This window comes from Podarcis tiliguerta, assembly GCF_965153285.1.
Source record: "Podarcis tiliguerta genome assembly, chromosome: 13".
In the NCBI taxonomy this organism is placed as follows: Eukaryota; Metazoa; Chordata; class Lepidosauria; order Squamata; family Lacertidae; genus Podarcis; species Podarcis tiliguerta.
In genome coordinates this window covers 36,237,903-36,255,669 of record NC_139546.1, presented here as the reverse complement: position 1 = coordinate 36,255,669, position 17,767 = coordinate 36,237,903, and the positions used below count along the sequence as shown (strand labels likewise).

The 17,767-nt window shown below is 45.8% G+C and overlaps 1 protein-coding gene across 1 annotated transcript; it reads left to right on the top strand.

Annotated features, from left to right (window-relative positions):
- The first annotated feature begins 12,516 nt into the window (after positions 1-12,516).
- RPL28 (ribosomal protein L28) lies at positions 12,517-17,505 on the top strand. Its single transcript, XM_083408845.1, has 5 exons — positions 12,517-12,667; positions 14,296-14,387; positions 14,631-14,754; positions 16,737-16,855; positions 17,376-17,505. The coding sequence occupies exons 2-5, from the start codon at positions 14,307-14,309 to the stop codon at positions 17,463-17,465; spliced, it is 414 nt and encodes a 137-aa protein (XP_083264971.1). The 5' UTR covers positions 12,517-12,667; positions 14,296-14,306; the 3' UTR covers positions 17,466-17,505.
- The last annotated feature ends 262 nt before the right edge of the window (positions 17,506-17,767 follow it).

Below are 17,767 nucleotides of genomic sequence, written 5' to 3'. Positions count from 1 at the left end.
AACTAAGGCCTGCGGGCCGGATAAGGCCTGAGGGACTCGTTTATCTGGCCCGCGGCAACCCCCGCCGCCCGCTCTTACCAGCACTGTGCTGCACAGCTGGCCACTTCCAGGTCGGAGGAGCACTGGAAATAGCTTGTGCGCATGCGCAAGCATTATTTCCGGTGCACATCCGGGTCGGAGGAGGCCCATGCCCATGCACACAAGCTATTTCTGGTGCTCCTCTGACCCGGCGGTGCGCCGGAAATAGCATGTGCGCATGAGTATGGGCACGCACTCCCCCGCCCTCTGGCCCGCCACACAATCAGTGCTGGAGACACCGGCCCAAGGCGCAGTAAGTTTGCTGACCCCTGTCGTGGACTGACTGGATGCAGAGGAGTGGGGGGAGGCACCAGCTGAGGAGCCCCCATGAGAAGAGGGCTCTGTGCCAGCAGATTGGTAGTGGGTCTTGATGCGCAGTCAGAGGAAGAAGAGGGAGCAGACTGGGAGAAGGAAATGTCGGAACTCGGAAGCTGAAGAGGTAACAGGGTTTAGTGGGCAGGAAGAGGCTGTGGCAGTTCAGAAACAGAGGCGGGTCAAGAGGCAGAGTGCAGGCAGGCTGCTGAAGAAGCCTGGGAATCTCCCTGCTCCTTCTGTGACCAGCTTCTCCCCACCTCTGGTCTCCCATAACAGAGAGGAATGAAGAGGGCAGAGCAAAGAGAGAGAAGTCAGCAGAGTCTTAGGCTGCTGGGGAAGGAATCTGGGGAGGAGTCTTAGAGAGCGGTGTATTTTGTGGTTTTATATCTCGATTTTATTCTGTTTACTGCCCTGAGACCCCCAGGTATATAAATTCAATAAATAATAATAACAATAATAACAATAATAAGATGGGGACCTTCAGTCCTCACAACTGCCACATTGGGGCAACACCTACTGGGAAGAGTCACTGCGATCGCTAGGCCTGTGTTGTTTTGGTTTCTTTGAATAAAGAGTCAGCTTCTCTGACACTGGGTGTTTTATTACTGACTCTGGCTCCTGACAATCAAGGCATAGGTCTGGATACAACTGGATGCCATTTTGAATCAAGACAGCAGACTGAACCTTTCGAAACAGCACTTATTTCAGCCACTGGTTTCACAGCGCTGATTTTTGGATTATTAGAATTCCCAAGCAACTCTGGGTATGAGGCTCCTAATCAGTAATAAATTGTTTCAAGGACAGAGGCATGTATGCTCTGGATTTAATGTTATGGAGGGGGAAGAGAGACCCTCTTCAGCTGGTGATGTGTATTACTTCAAAATGTGCTTAGCCGACCCAGTTGTACTAGGGGCCTTTCTGCTCCCTCTGCTGAGCGAGGGTCCTGCCTGATGGTGCTACTCATATGTGATGGAGAGGGAGATCAAGGAGCTGTTCATATAGGGATCCATTTCTTTGCTGCTGTAATGCAGCTGGCTCTCAGGTACTGAGAGCCCGGCTGTTTCCAATGGGGGGTTCCTCAGACTTTTAACAACTGCTTGTCAATAAAGTTCAAATAGACATCTACACCAGACATTTAAAGCACATTGCATCCCCCCAAAAGAACCCTGGGAATTGTAGTTTGCCCATCACAGGACTACAATTCCCAGCACCCATAACAAACTTCAGTTCTCAAGATTATTTGAGGGAAGCTTTAAATTTGTGCTTTGGGTATGGTGTGGATGTGACCACAGCAGCCATTTCTTAAGGAAATCACATCCACTGTAAGAAATTCACCACTTCAAAGCTCAGGCCCATCCTCAGGCAAGTCAAGACCTCCCAGCTGGGGATTTCTACCATGGCACTGAAAAGCTCCCACATACATCTCAGAACTGGCCAGACTCAGAACTGGGAGACTTCTAGGAAGATTGCGACCTTTTCCCCTGGCACTGCTCTTGCGTTTTTAAGATCAGCTTCATCCAGCGGATATTTAGAAGGATGATGCTTTTCCTGGAATGAAGATAAAATAAAGGAGAAAGTTTGAGCTGCTAAAATTCCAGTTAACAGGTTGTTATTAAATACATGCTTTGAAAGTCCACAATCTTCCTTCCAAGCAGGCATTAGCATGTATTCTTAAAAGGTTACCATTAGATCTGAGGGAGGGAGAGAGGGGGGAAGAGTGGTGCAGTGGTTAGAGAGTCAGCGTAGGACTTTAGCACCCCAGCTTGAAATCCCCACTCAGTCATGAAGCTTTGGACATGCCACTGTCTCCCATCCTAAGCTACCTTGCAAGGTTGTTGTAATGATAAAAGGTGGTGGTGGTGGGTAGATTTCTGCTGTATTGAGTTCCTTGGAAAAGGGGGATGGATAGATAGATAGATAGATAGACAGATAGATAGATAGATAAATGATAGATAGATAGATAGATAGATAGATAGACAGACACACACGCACATCCATGAATCCCCTCCACAATAAATTTAGTAATTGTGAACACCACAAATAAGCCCACTTTAGCAAAAGGGTATGCATCTTCATTTCTGTCTTGCTTTATCTCAGTCATATTGTCAGGTGCCAGAATTATCCCCAGTGCAACCTGAAGCTGCTTTCGGTGTCTGTTCTGTAAGGTTGCTTCCAGACAGCTTCCATGGAGCATTCCTCTCCATCGGTTTGCATGGAATGCTGCCTGTTTATTCAGTGTTCATTCTGAATTGTTTGTCGGCAGGTCCTACCACGTTGCATCGGGAAATCTGGCCCATTTTCACACCCAGTTACTTATCGTAAAATAAATAAATAAATAAATAAATAAATAAATAAAATGTGACAGAGAGGGAAGCATTTTCGTTCCAAATCAACTTGAACTGTGCCAACCTGAAATTGCCCAAATGTGATTGCCCTCCTCGTGAAAGAAAAAAGCAACATCCGGTGGGGCGTCATCTACAGAATTCCCCTTTAAATAGCAAATCCTGAGAGTTAGCCGGGGTGGGGGGAAATGATGCGTTAAAATATAATTGCCAAGAAATCTACTATCTAAGCCCCAGGCTTAGAAACTGCAAGAAATCAAAGACTCCAACCCCTTTCTAATGACCCCCCCCCCAAGTTAGCTCCTTTTGGTCAAAAACTGAGTCAATGTATCCAAAGCTTTTTGATCAACACTCAAGCCTGCACAATATCCACTGAAACATCTTAAACTTACTATTTAAAGTACCCTTCATAGGGCCCCACCCCCAATCACTTAGGGCTGCTCAGCAACCACTGAGCTTTTGCGTACACCCATTCAATTACCTGTTCACAGACATTAAGTTGTCCATTGATGATGATGATGATGATAACTGTTATGTACTGAAGTTCTCACCTTGGGCCAGCAGGGGGATACTGTAGATAGTTATGCAAATGAAGGATCGAAAGTGACGTTCAGCGATTGGATAATTTTAGAAAGTTGCTACATTACATTGTTCTGGAGCTCTATATAAGCAGGCTGACTGAGCTCTTCAGTTCAGTTCTATTCTGGCCTCTGAATAAACAAGAGCTGTTTGAAGAATCGCTGTGTTGTCTGATATATTCGCCCACAACTTAACAATGACAACAACAACAGCAACAACAACAATAACAACAACACCACTTTTATTATTTATACCCTGCCCACCCGGCTGGGTTAGAAGCAATCCAGAATCAACAGGCAAGATAGCACAAATAAAAATTGTACCCAAAACCCTCTGGTGCAGGAGCCAAAGTCCAAGAAAAGGTCAGAAAGCATGATCTCCCTTCTAGAAGGTGGGAAAGGAAGCCCCGAGAAACATCAGAGCTCCCCAGGCAGAGGCAGAGGAGCACTGTGCATAGATGCGCACACACCAATGTTGTTGTTGTTTTTCAGCCCATGACTTTTGACAACATCGCCATCAAGAGCATAGCAGCAAGGAGCCACGAGGAAGGCTCTGGAAGGCGGGGAGCAGCCGTGTTTCGCCAGTGGGCATCTGGGCGGCAAGGCAGGTGCTCACGGAGAAGGTGTTCAGCCGTGGAATGAGAACCTGAAGGAAAGGACATGTTGTGAAATTAACCATTCTTCATGTGGTGGAATTGTAATATAATCAAGAAATTCTGGGAAATGATATATAATGAAATGAAAAAAATGTTTAAAATAACCTTTCCTAAAAATAAAAAAAACAGGAGCTTTTCTACTAGGAATTATAGGTACCGAGAGCCCCAAAGATCAGAGGAAACTGTTCATGTATGCTACAATAGCCGCTTGGATGTTGCTAGCCCAGAGATGGAAGGAAGAGACAACACACAACACACACATACCATTAAGCTGTTTTCTTTATTACTACTTCAAGGGCTGAGACATCAGAAAGAGGTTATGGAGCTGACAGACCCTCCAAGTGTCCCTGTTTCCCAGGGACATCCCTGATTTGGGAAGCCGTCACAGTTTCTGATTTGATCCCAGAATGTCCCGATTTTCCGTTTAAAGAATATTTACAGAAACACTACAAGATTAATGAATGTTAGAACAACATCAGATTGAATGTATAAGGTTATTGGTTTAAAATTTTAAAGATTGGAAGACTCAATATTTTAAGTTATAAGCACTGAATAAGCTAAATTAAGATATTTAAATTAAGAAAAGAGTTTAAATATGACAGAGGGAAGGGATTTGTTGTTTAATTGTATGATTTGGAATACAGGGAAGGGAGATTTGGGGAAGTCAGAGAAATAAGTTAATGCAAGACTATTATGAAGATAAGATTGTTTTTATTTCTGTTGTTTTTGGTATTTTATGTTTGTGTAATTGTGTATGTTTCTTGTGTATTGTTTGTTGTTTTTGTTGCTCTTTTTTGTTTTTTATGTAAAACCGAATAAAATATTTATTAAAAAAAACAACAGAATGTCCCGATTTTCCTTAGGATGTCCCTATTTTAATTAGAGAAATGTATAATCTGCCCCCCTGAGCCATCTGAAGGCAATCCTGTAAAGGGAAGTTTTTTTTAAAAAAAAAAGTTTACAGTTTTATTATGTTTTTATATATGTTGGAAGCTGTCCAGAGTGCTGAGGCAACCCAGTAAGATGTGTGGGGTATAACTAGTAAAATTATCATTGTGGAACGGGACGTCCCTATTTTCACCAGAGAAATGTTGGAGGGTGTGAGCTGACTGGGATCAAACTATGTTTGGCCCAGGTCTTTAAGACGTCACTTCAGAATATCCAGCTTCTGTGGATGAGATCTGAATGGTCTTCAGTTTGGAAAAGCACATTTCTGGCATTGGAGTAAAAAGCGTTTCGCTTGCCATATTCCCATTCTGCGTGCATCTCCTTCCTTCCTCAGCAACTGGGACTCAGATCTTTTCTTTCTTTTTGATCATTTATTTTAGCATACTTTAAAAAGAAGAAAAAAGACAAATACCAAATAACTGGACAATTATATACAATCCCAGGCTGTAAGGATAAAGGCATACCTCACAGATATTTTAAGGGAATTCTATATCCGATCTATCCTTCAAATGATATTTTATACTTTTAAATTATGCTTTTATACTTTTAAATAATGATTTCAAAGATATGAGGAACACTGCTACATTTTTAATACCACTAGCTGAGTCACGAACAGATTTGACTAAGAAGAACATACCTATTAATATTAAAGCCGCTCGCTTGTTTGATACTTAACATTTAATTTCCTTGGTGTTTCTTGTGGCCAATGGTGAACTGAACTAGATCCAGTCGCTCAATTGCTAATAAGGCATAATAAATAAATTATTTTTAAGCATTTTAATAGCACCCTTCCATTGTATTCCCAGGATGGTTCATAAAAAGTAAAATATGACTAAAGATGATAAGCTAAAAGGCCACAAAATAATCATAAAACAGTAAGCAGGATTGAGGAAAACAATCTCAGGAAAATAAAAAATGTATGTCTGGGGCTGAAAGGACCAGGTGGGCCTCTGCAGGGAGTGTATTCCACAACTGGGGCACCACCACAAAGAAGCCCCTCACAGGAAGCCCTCTGTCGAACAGCTTAACGTCAAATTGGGCCTGGAAATAGACTAGAAGCAGTGTTGTGGGCATAACATTGTACTTAATATGAAAACAATGCCCAGTTAGTAATATAGCATCTGCATTCTGCACCAAGTGTAGATTCTGAACAACCTTCAATGGCAGCCCAATGTACAGTAGTCTAGACTGGAGATTACCAGCACAGGGATAACATGGACAGGCTATCTCTGTTTACATGCAGTTGCAGCTGTGGATCAATAAGAAGAACACAGTGAAGGCTAGCCCATGGGGGCGGATGGGGCCCTGCTCCACCGAATTCAGTCTGCTCACAGCCAGCCCCCAAGCCCCACCTGCCAGCTTCCTCTTCCTTGGTCTCAGTGTTGCACTCACTAGTAAGACTCAGCAGGGAAGATAACAACTCGTTGGTTCTGCCCGTCATTGGCTCTATGGCGCCACCTACTGTTGGGCCTCCCACCCAACCAGTTCCATTGTGCACCAGCCCCCTGTGCTGTGAACACCACTCCCTTGGGAAGACCAATAGCGTACGCACACACTCCTCCTCTCTGCATCTGGGTTTAGCTTCAGTTTGTTGGCCCTCGTCCAACCCATTACTAGAGCCAAGGACTGATTTACAGTACCCACACACTGCGACCTAATGTATATGGATCACTCAAACATCAACAACATGGAAAATATTTGAGGGCACAGATTTTCATATAGATTGCTCTTACTCAATAAAGAGTAAATTGCTTTCCAATCAGCCAGGAAAGGCATCGTAGCTTGGTCATTACCTAGTCTTAATCATAGCAGTTGACAGGAGCTGCATTCTGATATTTATACATTGGGTTGCCTTTATCATCACATGCAGCAGCACTCTACCCAATGGGAACATTTTCAGGATTTCAAAATCACCGTAAACCCTGGAGTTCTTAAGATCTGCTGTCAACAAAGGTGAGGCCCTTTGGATGGTTGCAGCAGGCAGGTGAACCCACCTCCCTAGTGAGCAAAATCAGTGCTGTTAATTATGAGCACAGTTAGCAGAGCTTCCATCTCAAGGTCACCCCAGTTCTGCAATAAATCTTTTTTTTAAAAGCATATTAATTAGCATATATATCGCCTTACTTCGCATAGTTTATTCATCATTGGCTCAGCATGGGATCTAAACACAGCACAAAGTTGTTGCTTTCTTGCCACTAGTAAAATGTTCTGTTTGAAGAAGCACATTTCTGATATTCCCCCCAAATGTGGCACGCTTAAGTGGACAAAATATTTCTGCTTGTCACAAGGAGCATGTACATGTCCTCTTGACCACAAGATATCGCAATCTGCTCCCATTGTACCAGCTTCCGATCTTTCACCAGAAACTGCTCAGTGTTTTCCAAGCTCTTCCACATACCGATAAGGACTAGTAACTTGCTTTGCATGCAACTAACAGAGAGCTACTACAAATCTACCTATACTGAAAAGAATGGGATCGGATAAAAGAGGAGATGATAGCGCTGGGAACACAGGCTGGAATAGAGGAGTGTTGGTGCTGCCAGGAAAGGGAAGGGTCATGATCCAGATTTGGGGGGTCTCACCCTGCGATCGGTTCCATACGAAGAGCCTGAGTTCACTTAGGGCTTCCGTGAGATTCTGGATCTTGCCCTGGAGCTGTGTGTTCTCGCTCTGCAGCTCCTCAATGGCCTCGTGCAGTTCAAACGGGAGCCCCCCACCCCAGAGAAGGGGCAGCAGCAGCAGCCAGAGCATCAATGCCATCTGCACCCCCTCCAACAACCTCGCACTGTGCGGCCGGTGCTCAGCGCAACCTCGCTTCCTTCCCAATCGATCAGCCCGCCTGGGCAATCAATAGCTTGTTAATTACCCCGTCCTCCCTGAACCAAACTCTCTCTCTCCCGCTCTCTTAAAATAAAAATAAAAATGTGTGCAATCCCAGTCCTGAAGTCTCAAGAGGACCACAGATGAACTCAGATCCTATATCAAAGGGTGAGGCTGAGTGGTCCTGCCTGCTAGCCCACCAGATCTCCCAAAGTTTGATCAACTGCATTCATTTACTGGGGAAACTTCCTGTCCCCCAGTCAGGCCAATGCAACTGGGGCCACGTTCACACGACGGTAGAAGCAGCTGGCAGCCACATTTTTTAAAATAAAATGACAAATTGGTAGGGTTTGAGGCGATCCCCCCAAAAATATTGGGGAGCTAAATGCAGCCCATAGGCATGTTATCCCTTTTTTTAAGCTGTGTGCATCTCCACCAGTTAGGATCAATCTGTCAGGCAGGAGCCAGCAGTAAATCACACCAGGCCAGTTGGAGTTAACTCTTTATTAGCAAGAACATGATCTGCACAGACTTGGCTGAGTGACAAACCTAATGAGCACAGCAGCTCATCCCTGGTAGGTCTTGCCCCATGGATCAGTTGCTGAGACTGAAAGTCCCTGCCTCCCGACATCCGTCTAAGTCCCCTCCTCTCCAGGGCTTTCCCCAAGCAATCAGAGACTGTGTCTGCATGCAGCCAACCTCTCCTCCACTCTTTCACGCCTCTCCTGGTTCTGGGAGATGGGGAGGGACTTGCTCCATGACTCTTCACCAGCCTGACTCATCTCTGCCTCTTGGCCTCCCTTCCCTCCTGCTTCAGCTTCTGTCTCTGATTCTGGACCTCTCTGCCACAGACTCTCCCAGCTCACTAAGCCCTGGTACCTCTTCAGCTTCTGACACCTCGTCCCAGTCCTCCCTCTGACTACTCATGGTTGTCTCACCACCACTCTACATCATGCTGGCTCAGAGATGCTGAGCTGAGTGCAATGACTAGGGAATGTCTCTGCACCCTTGGATACCCTGGGCAGAGTCTTATACCTCCAGAGCCCACCACTCTGCCTGCTGCCAGTTTGGCCCATACACACACACCCGGCCCTCTGCCATTCTCCTTCCCTCCAGGATCTGCTAAGCCACAGCGGGACTTACAGGGCAGAAGGCAGAGAGGGCAGCAGTAGGTGGAGCCACTCTGGGAGGCACTGGGAATAAGGAGCAGGAAGCTGACAGATAGGACTACCACCTGGCATGACTGCAAGTCAGAAGGTAGGCAGGTGGGGGCCCATCAATGGCAAGTGAGGCTGGTAAGGCAGTGCCCCATTATCCCTAATGGGCAGCCGTCCATGGGCCAGCTGCAGAGCTTCCCTTGCAGCAGAGGGCACAGTGCCAGCTTCTGGAAGCCCCTTGCCAGTCTTGGTCCCTGTCAGGACCTGTCCCAAAGGTGCAGCAAATAAGCAATTTGCACAGCAAGGATTGCAGAAGAAAGTGTGAAATTAGTTTCTAGGGGGCGAGGGGGATTTATTTTGTTTTAAAATAAAAATCGCAGCATGAAGTGGTTGCATGAGAGGAGAAAATAAATAGAAAACAGAGGAGGAGGGCGTGAGACCGCAAGGAAGCACACACAGAGTCATTGGGAGGTGTGAAAGATTACACAGAAAGAGAGAGATAAAAGAAGTCACAAGGTGGCATAAAAGAAACAAGGGGAGAACATCTCCATGGCAGAACAAAAGTCACAAGAGGCAGGAAAATAAATCACAGAGAGTTCTGAGGGGGAAACAGCGGGGGGGCGGTGATGTGTTGAAAAGTGAGCTGGGGGGGTAACCAGTCACTTCTAAGGTGTATGGAGGGATGAAAATATCCTGTTATAGGCTGTTGTTGCTGTTTCATTCTCAGAGAATAAGAGATACAGCAATGAGTTAACAGGTTGGAGCAGAACCTTAAGTCAACTAATGAAGAACATGTTGCTGTTTATTTGCTTGCGCTTCAAACATTTATTTATTGCATTTCTAATCCCACCTTTTTCTCCAAGGCGCTCAATTGCCCTTCGTGGGGCACATGGTTTTCCTCCTCCTCATTTAACCCCCACCACAACCCTGTGGGGTAGGTTAGGCTGAGTGGCAGTGATCGGCCCAAAGTCGCCCAATGAGCTTCATGGCCAAGTAGGTATTTGAACCCTGGTCTCCCAGGTCCTAGTCCAACACTCTAACCACTACACCACATTGGCTCTCATTTCCTGCCCTGCCCCGCATCACAAACTGCCATAACTTGGATAGTGTGGAATTTGTTGTGCTCTAGGGATGAGCCTTTGCTAAAAACCTGGGTGGTCACACACACACAAGTCATCAGACCGCTTGCAACTGGGGGCCACAGCAGAGAAGGCCCTCCCCTGGTTGCCATCAGATCAACCAAGAGGGCTTTATCCTGAGGTTTCAGAAGCCAGGACAGTGCAGGTGTTACCTCAGGTAACCAGGTCCCAAATTGTTCAGGGCTTTATAAGTCAGCAAACAGAACCTTTAAAGGAGTGTTTGGATTTATGCTGATTTTTTGTTCGTTTGTTTTATTGTCCCAGTTTTCAGTGGATTGTGGGTTTTTATGCACAGCTGCTTAGAAATGTAACTATTTAAGCGGCATATAAATGTCTTAAATAAATAAATTGGCAGATCATGTTGCTCCATCAACAGAAGTGTTTCGTGATTACAGGAGGCTGTTCCGTTAACAACCTAAACAGCGGAGTTTTGCACAAGTGGCTGTTAGGTTTGCTTAATACTGATGTGGTCAATGGTGCTACTCAGAGGTATGTCTTTGTAATTATAACATGCATGGCAGCACATCTGTGAGCTCTTAACAATTCAACACACCTGCAGTATCTTAACAATTTAGCTAATTAGCAGGGAGGAGTTTATCTGCTGCATCGAATGGGTAATTGATTATTTTGAAATCTGTATTTAAGTTGACCTAATGCTTTGTGTAGGGTCGCGGGTGGCACTGTGGGTTAAACCACAGAGCCTAGGGCTTGCCGATCAGAAGGTTGGCGGTTTGAATCCCCATGACGGGGTGAGCTCCCGTTGCTCAGTCCCTGCTCCTGCCAACCTAGCAGTTCAAAAGCACGTCAGAGTGCAAGTAGATAAATAGGTACCGCTCCGGCGGGAAGGTAAACAGTGTTTCTGTGCGCTGCTCTGGTTCGCCAGAAGCGGCTTAGTCATGCTGACCACATGACCCAGAAGCTGTACACCGGCTCCCTCGGCCAATAAAGCCAGATGAGTGCCGCAATCGCAGAGTCGTCCACGACTGGACCTAATGGTCAGGGGTCCCTTTACCTTTAATTCTTTGTGTGGTACTCGCTGGTGTAGAGTGGTGAGTTGTAAGTGTTTGATTATTATTTAAAATAAAATAAGCAAAGATATTGCAGGCTAGTTTTCATTCCATTGCCCCAGTCACTGCGCATACTCGGTTGGCGAAGAAAGTCCAACAGCAGCAACTTCTGAGCCAACCTTAAGGCAGCCTTACAGAGTGCACAACCCAGGAGTCAAATCTTGAGATTAACCAACACATGGGTCACTGTCATCAAGCCATCCCAGTCCAGGTGATGGCTGTATCTCACACACCAGCCTCAGCTGGAAAAGGGATGCAGTGAGCCACTGCAGAAACTTATTGAACCATCCATTGACAACAATGGCTCAATAAGCACCCCCTCTGCCCAATACTACTCATCTGTCCAGAACAAGCAAACTGCCCAATTCCCCAACCTGGGAACTGCCTACCCAAAGGGCTTCCCATCTTCTGGGATTCAGCGTCAACTCATGCATTCAGTTCAGTGTGTGCACTTTCAGATGGTGGGTGCCTCAGGCTCCAGAAATATGATGCTTTTTATCAACACACAACCTGCCTTCTTCATGCACGTTGCTTTTCAAAAGATAAAAGAGGAGAGGTCCTCGCAGCAAGGAGTTGACAATACAAAATTCATCACAGGTAAGACAACAGAAGAAAAGGGGGCAAGCAGAAGTAGGGAAGAAAAGGGGGATCCTTTGTGTTATTTCAGGTACATGTACTTATGCTTATTTACAGCTACTAGGGTATGTGCAAAAATATACACACCCCAACCCATTTTGTCACTTCACATCTGATCCGCGGAAAGATGATGCCACACTACATTTGTTAATCTCCTGATGTGCCTTAAGTCTCTATTTTGTCCCAATTTGTGTTTATTCAGCTATGGTGTGCGTGTGTTTTTTAAAAAATCCCCTTCCCACTCACCCTTATTACGTCACTTTGGAGTTTTGTATATCTAAAAAGTGGTATATGAATGCTTAAAACAAATGGAGCGGCACCGGCGTCCCTCAAAACTCAATTCAGGTTTTTTCCCCTCTCTCTCTTTCCCCCACCACGCTAGTGTAAAATGCGCAAAAGTGAGTCAGGCTCTCGCCACCCTCCGCCAGAGGCAGCAGCCGCTGAACTGAGCCGCCCGAGCACAGCCTCCGAAAGGCGCTCCCGGCGTTTTCCGATTGGCTCCGGCTTCTCGCTCGATCGTCCACTGCCGCCTTCTCGGAACGCTCCTGACGTCACGCAGAACTGCCCGAAGGAAAACCCGAGCGGTTCCGAGCTGCCGCCGAGCTCTTCCGAAGCCCTCCTCACAGGAACGCCGCCATTTTCCGAAAGCTTCGCGAAAGGCCCTCGTTCAAAACTGAAAGGCAATGATGGTGCCGCTCTATCCCTCGACATCTCTGTGGCGAAACCTCCCTCTCTCCCCCCGCCCCTCTATAGCTTTACAGTCGTGTTGGAAAAGCTGTTCGAACGTAGGCCGGAAGTGCCCGCGAGACTCCCTGCGCCGCAAAGCGGAAGAGGCGGGCAGCACCGAGAGGTGGGAGGGAGCTGGTATAAAACCCCCTCGCGCCGGCTCCGGACCTCCTTTTCCGTTTCCGGCCGTCGTCGCGAGAAGAGGGTAAGGAGTGGGCCTCGTGTTTGTCCTGGACGGGGGAAGTGGGATTATCCCGGTTGGAGGGGAGGGAAGAGAATTGGGGGCAGTGAGGGCAGGTTCGGGGTCCTCTCCCGCAGTGTATGGGCCTGAGGCCTACCAGATAGTGGGGAGGGGAAGTTGGTTTGGAGGGGGCTGTCACGTGGCCAGTCCCTCCATTTCAGTCTTGTAGGTTGATTTCAATTGTCTGGGCACAAAAAGGGCTTGTGGGTCGCCTAATTCCTACCCTCATTCCCGGAGGCAGCGCGCAGGTTCATTTTACTTTTGGTATGCGCTAAGATAGGGCTAAATTTTTAACAGTTAAGGGGCTCTCTCTTTCCCTTACCGTGTTGAGGATGCTTGTCAGCTCCTGAGTCCGGTTTTTGTGTGTGTGAAATAGTCTGTGCATTGGTGCCTCGCTAGCTTGAGGTTAGAATGAATGCGTGGCATGTTACAAAGGTATAATATGACTCTGCGTGTGGTAAGGAGAATTAATGCAGGGTTCATTGATCCAATGATGAGCTTTGAAATATGTCATTCACCCGAACCCAAATTCTTAGAAATGTAAATGAAATAAAATCAAGCATGAATGATATATAATCAACATTTAGCAACCATCAATTGCCATCTCTAGGATTCCCAAAATGTAAAAATTAGATATCTTATTAAATACAGAGGCTTCTCAATGGCAAGGGAGGTGCACTCTATATTCCCACACCCTTTTTATCTGAGGTTCATGATTCCTAAGTAATTTGTTGTTCGTTCATTTGCACTATCCCTTGTAAACTTCATTTCAACCCCAAGGTCTTTATTTACCTTCTACATAGTCCCATTGACCTCAGGGTGCTCAGTATCCACCACTTTGGGAAACCCTGGTTAACGATGTTATAAGGGTAGATTATGTCTTATGGTAAACAGCAACTCATTTGCAGGCATCTTCCTAATCACAGGATCTCAATGTTATTGTCCTCCTTTTAAGTTTATATTTCCCTTACCATCATTGGCTGTGTCTCTACTTGCTGTGACATATCAGGGGGAAGAAGATACAACAGAATTCTACTACTACCACTCACTGATAGAAGAAGTAGTATTTAAACAAATAGCCTACTCTTGAGGCCTAATAATTGCCTTTTGTCTACTGTATTGTAGTGTTCTGTATTAGGAATCTGATGAGCATAGCCCCCTCTTTGTTACTACATTTATATCACACTTTTTCTCCAAGGAGATCAAGGTGGCATACACACTTCTCCCATCTCCAGTTCATCTTTACAAGTGAGTGAGGTTAGCCTGAGAGAGAGAGAGAGAGAGAGAAAGAATGATTGAGTGAGTGAAGGTGAGCCAGTGAGTTTCATTGAGTGGGGACTTGGGCGTAATCTGCCAGGTCCTAGTCCAGCATTCTAATCACAACAGCACATTGTCTCTTTCATTATGTTGGGAGAGGAGTCTGACATTTAGAGGTACCAGGATGTCAAGACAGGAAGAATGTGTAAAGGAGCATAAAATTAGAGGGGAAATACCTAAAGCAGGAGAGTGTGAGGACATAGACGGATATTCACTGGGGTTCTGACAATGGCATTTTTCTTTTTCTTCTCATTGCTTGGTCTTCTCATCCCTAGGATTCTGCACGATGTCTGCCCATCTGCAATGGATGATAGTGCGCAACTGCTCGAGTTTCCTTATCAAAAGGAACAAGCAAATATATAGCACGGTGAGCTGCCCTCAATTTAAAAATAAAAATCAGGAGCCTTGACCTTCTACCCTCTTTGCTGAAAATTCTAGTCCTTATTTCCTTCCTAAAGAACTTTGCTGATCTAGGTTTTATTTTCCAACAATTCTGTTTCCCTTTTTGAAGGGGTGAGGAATCCCTCACTTTCAAACACATTCTTAAGCTCTCCTCTTTTCCTCTTGGAACCCAGGAGTCCTAGTAACATGTTTTCTTGTTTCTTCCAAGGAACCAAACAACCTCAAAGCCCGCAACTCTTTCCGCTACAATGGACTGATTCATCGCAAGACTGTTGGGGTGGAACCTGCAGCTGATGGAAAGGGCATTGTTGTGGTCCTCAAGAAGCGTGCAGGTGGGTTAGCCTAGTTTAGAGCAAAATAATACTGAATGGAGTGAGGGGGCGGAGGTTGGGGGGAAGAGTGTGAGCAGGGTGTAAAAGATCTGTTTAGTGAATAAGCACTACAATAGGGTGGTGGAAGCAGTCTCACCAGACCATAGAAAATTTGTGTGTAGATAGTGCAGCATTTGGTAGAGTGCCAGAGGGATGCAGTTTTGTGGCTGGAGGGAGAGGGACTTACCCCTTTTGCCCACTGCCTGGTTGTCCCAAGTGCCCATATTCATTCCAGCCATTGTTTAAAAATGAAATTCTAAATGCTTGAAAATACGGATTTGGGGAACAGGAAATGTTATCAAAAATTAAGGTCTGCATATTTCTCTGTGGGGTCATAAAATCACCAGTGCTCTTCAATGTCTACATGATATCACTTGGAGATAGATCATCTGGGGCCAGGGAGTGGGTTTACTTTGATATGCTGATGAGACTCATCTCTATAGTTCCATGCCACCCTGTTCTGGGGAGGCCAGACAGTTCTGAATCTGTGTCTGGAGCCAGTGGCAGGCTGGATGAAGGTACACAAACTGAAATTTAAATCGGGACAAGACAACAGCGCTGTTGGGTAGGAGTTCTAGTGGTTCAGGAGGTTGTCCTGTTTTGGATGATGTTGCGCTTCCCAAGATCTCCTGCATCCGGCTTGTTGGATGCCCACACAAATCTGCTGTGGCTTGGAGTACTTTTGCCGAAGTTCAGCTGCTTTGCCAGATGTGCCTTACCTGATAGTCAGTTCTGGCTATGGTCCTACGTGCATATCTCAGTTTTGCTACTGCTATGCGATTTGTGTGGAGCTGCCTTTGAAAACCACAGAAAAACCAATAGGTGCAGAAGGCTGCTGCGGTAATCTTGACTGGGGCAAGCTGTTGCGATTGTGTGGCCACTCCCCCCCCTTTATGATGTATATAGGATTAATTCTTTCAGTGTTTAATTGTATTTTAATGATCAATATTTCTGTGTTTTTAGCGGTTCTTGTTTTTATCTGTAAGCCACCTTGAGTCCTGTCAAGGGAAAAGGCGGAAAATAAATAACACCGGGTATACTTGCTCTCAGTCTGTTTCCCCATGCAATTCAAGGTGCTGATTACATATAAAACCCTATTCTGACTGCGACCAAACTCTTTGAAGGGCAATCTCCTCTTTTGTGAATCTTCCCATCCTTTAAGATCAGCCATTGTCCCTCACTTGTGTGTGCTGCCATCTAGAACGTGAATTTGGACTGAAAGTCTTGAGCTGAAAAATTAAGCTGAGCTTACTGGGTTGGTCTTAGGCAGGCCACTGTGTCTCTCAACTTCAGCTGCAATATGGGGTGAAAATACTGGCCTACCCCGCGTGGTGACTATAATGTGGGAACCTGAGAATCGCCAGATGTTGCTGGACTACATCTCTCCTTACTTTGAAGGGACGTAGGTGGCGCTGTGGTCTAAACCACTGTGCCTCTTTGGCTTGCTGATAGGAAGGTCGGCAGTTCTAATCCGTGCAACGGGGTGGGCTCCCATTGCTCTTTCCCAGCTCCTGCCAACCTAGCAGTTAGAAAGCACATCAGTACAAGTAGATAAATAGGTGCTGCTGCGGCAGGAAGGCAAATGTTATTTCTGTGCATTCTGGTTTCCATCACGGTGTTCCGTTGTGCCAGAAGCGGTTTAGTCATGCTGGCCACATGACCCGAAAAGCTGTCTGGACAAACGCCGGCTCCCTGGGCCTGGAAAGTGAGCTGAGCCCCACACCCCATAGTTGCCTTTGACTGGACTTGACTGTCCAGGGGACATTTACCGTTTTACCTTTATTCTAATTATTGACCATGCTGACTGGGGCTGATGGTAAGGACTTCCAAACTATTATATTTTTCTCTTAAGTGCACTGGTGTGTCATTTGCTATTGCTGCTTCCATCTTAGAGATTCTAGGTTCTTGTTCCATCCATGCGACCTAACCTTTCACTCTTGCAGGCCAGCGGAAGCCAGCCACCTCTTACGAGAAGATCACCATCAACAAAAATGCCCGTGCCACTCTTAGCAGCCTCCGCCACATCATCCGCAAGAACAACTACCGCAAAGACCTGCGCATGGTAAGATGAGGCCTTTTGGTTTCTCCCTCTGTAGATTTGCACTGGGATATATTTAGTCTCCATATGGAGCATATGGTAGCAATTCATCAGAAACAAAATGGCATGGTAAGCTGGCATTTTAGAGTGAAAATTGAGATGTTTACGAAATCTATCTAACGCTATGAATGTTCAAAGTGTGGTGCAGTCAATGAAAAGCTCCCTTCTGTGTAAAACCAGGGTTACGATAGCGTGTTTTGAATTGCAAAAGACATTGAGAAATTGCCAAAGGGTTTCTGTTTCACTCCTGCTTTAGGAGTGAAGATGGTTCTGCTCATTTAAGTTGGTAGATCTGAAAAGAGGCGGGGAGGAGAGGAGGGTATTACAAGTTTGAGGAACAGTATAGAAATGAGGTGTTTCAGGATCTGGGTTTTGTAAGAAACCGCTGGAGGTGCTTAACCTGGAAATAACTGCTGTGCTTTGCAGCCTCAGTTTTCCATCGGAGGCTCTTGTTGGCTCACTTCTCCTCTTAACTCTCTCTCAGGCTGCTCTGCGTCGTGCCAGTGCAATTCTGCGCAGCCAGAAGCCGGTGGTGGTGAAGAAGAAGCGAACTCGGGCTACAAAGGCTACATAAAACAGTTGTCAGATTATCCAATAAAGGATTAGAACCAGAACATGGCGTTGCTGATTGGTGTTAATAGATTGAAACCTGGGTTGTTTCTTCCCCAGTGAATACAAGCCCTGGTATGCAGTTGTCATTTTGCTGAATTGCCTCCCAAAAGGCAAAAGAGGCTGTGTTGCTCCCTGTTCTGCAGAGATTCATTTGCACCAAGAATACATCATAGGCCAGTCAATTCAAAAAATTAGTGGCCAAATACTCTCCTACCTTGCTTGATAACTTGGTTTCTCATACACATACAACTACTTTGCATTGTT

Excerpts from the sequence above, each read along its gene's own strand:
- RPL28 (XM_083408845.1), top strand. The coding sequence starts at position 14,307 with ATGTCTGCCCATCTGCAATGGATGATAGTGCGCAACTGCTCGAGTTTC. Across the intron at positions 14,755-16,736 it reads GGTCCTCAAGAAGCGTGCAG|GCCAGCGGAAGCCAGCCACC; the intron begins GTGGGTTAGCCT and ends TCACTCTTGCAG. Across the intron at positions 16,856-17,375 it reads ACCGCAAAGACCTGCGCATG|GCTGCTCTGCGTCGTGCCAG; the intron begins GTAAGATGAGGC and ends ACTCTCTCTCAG.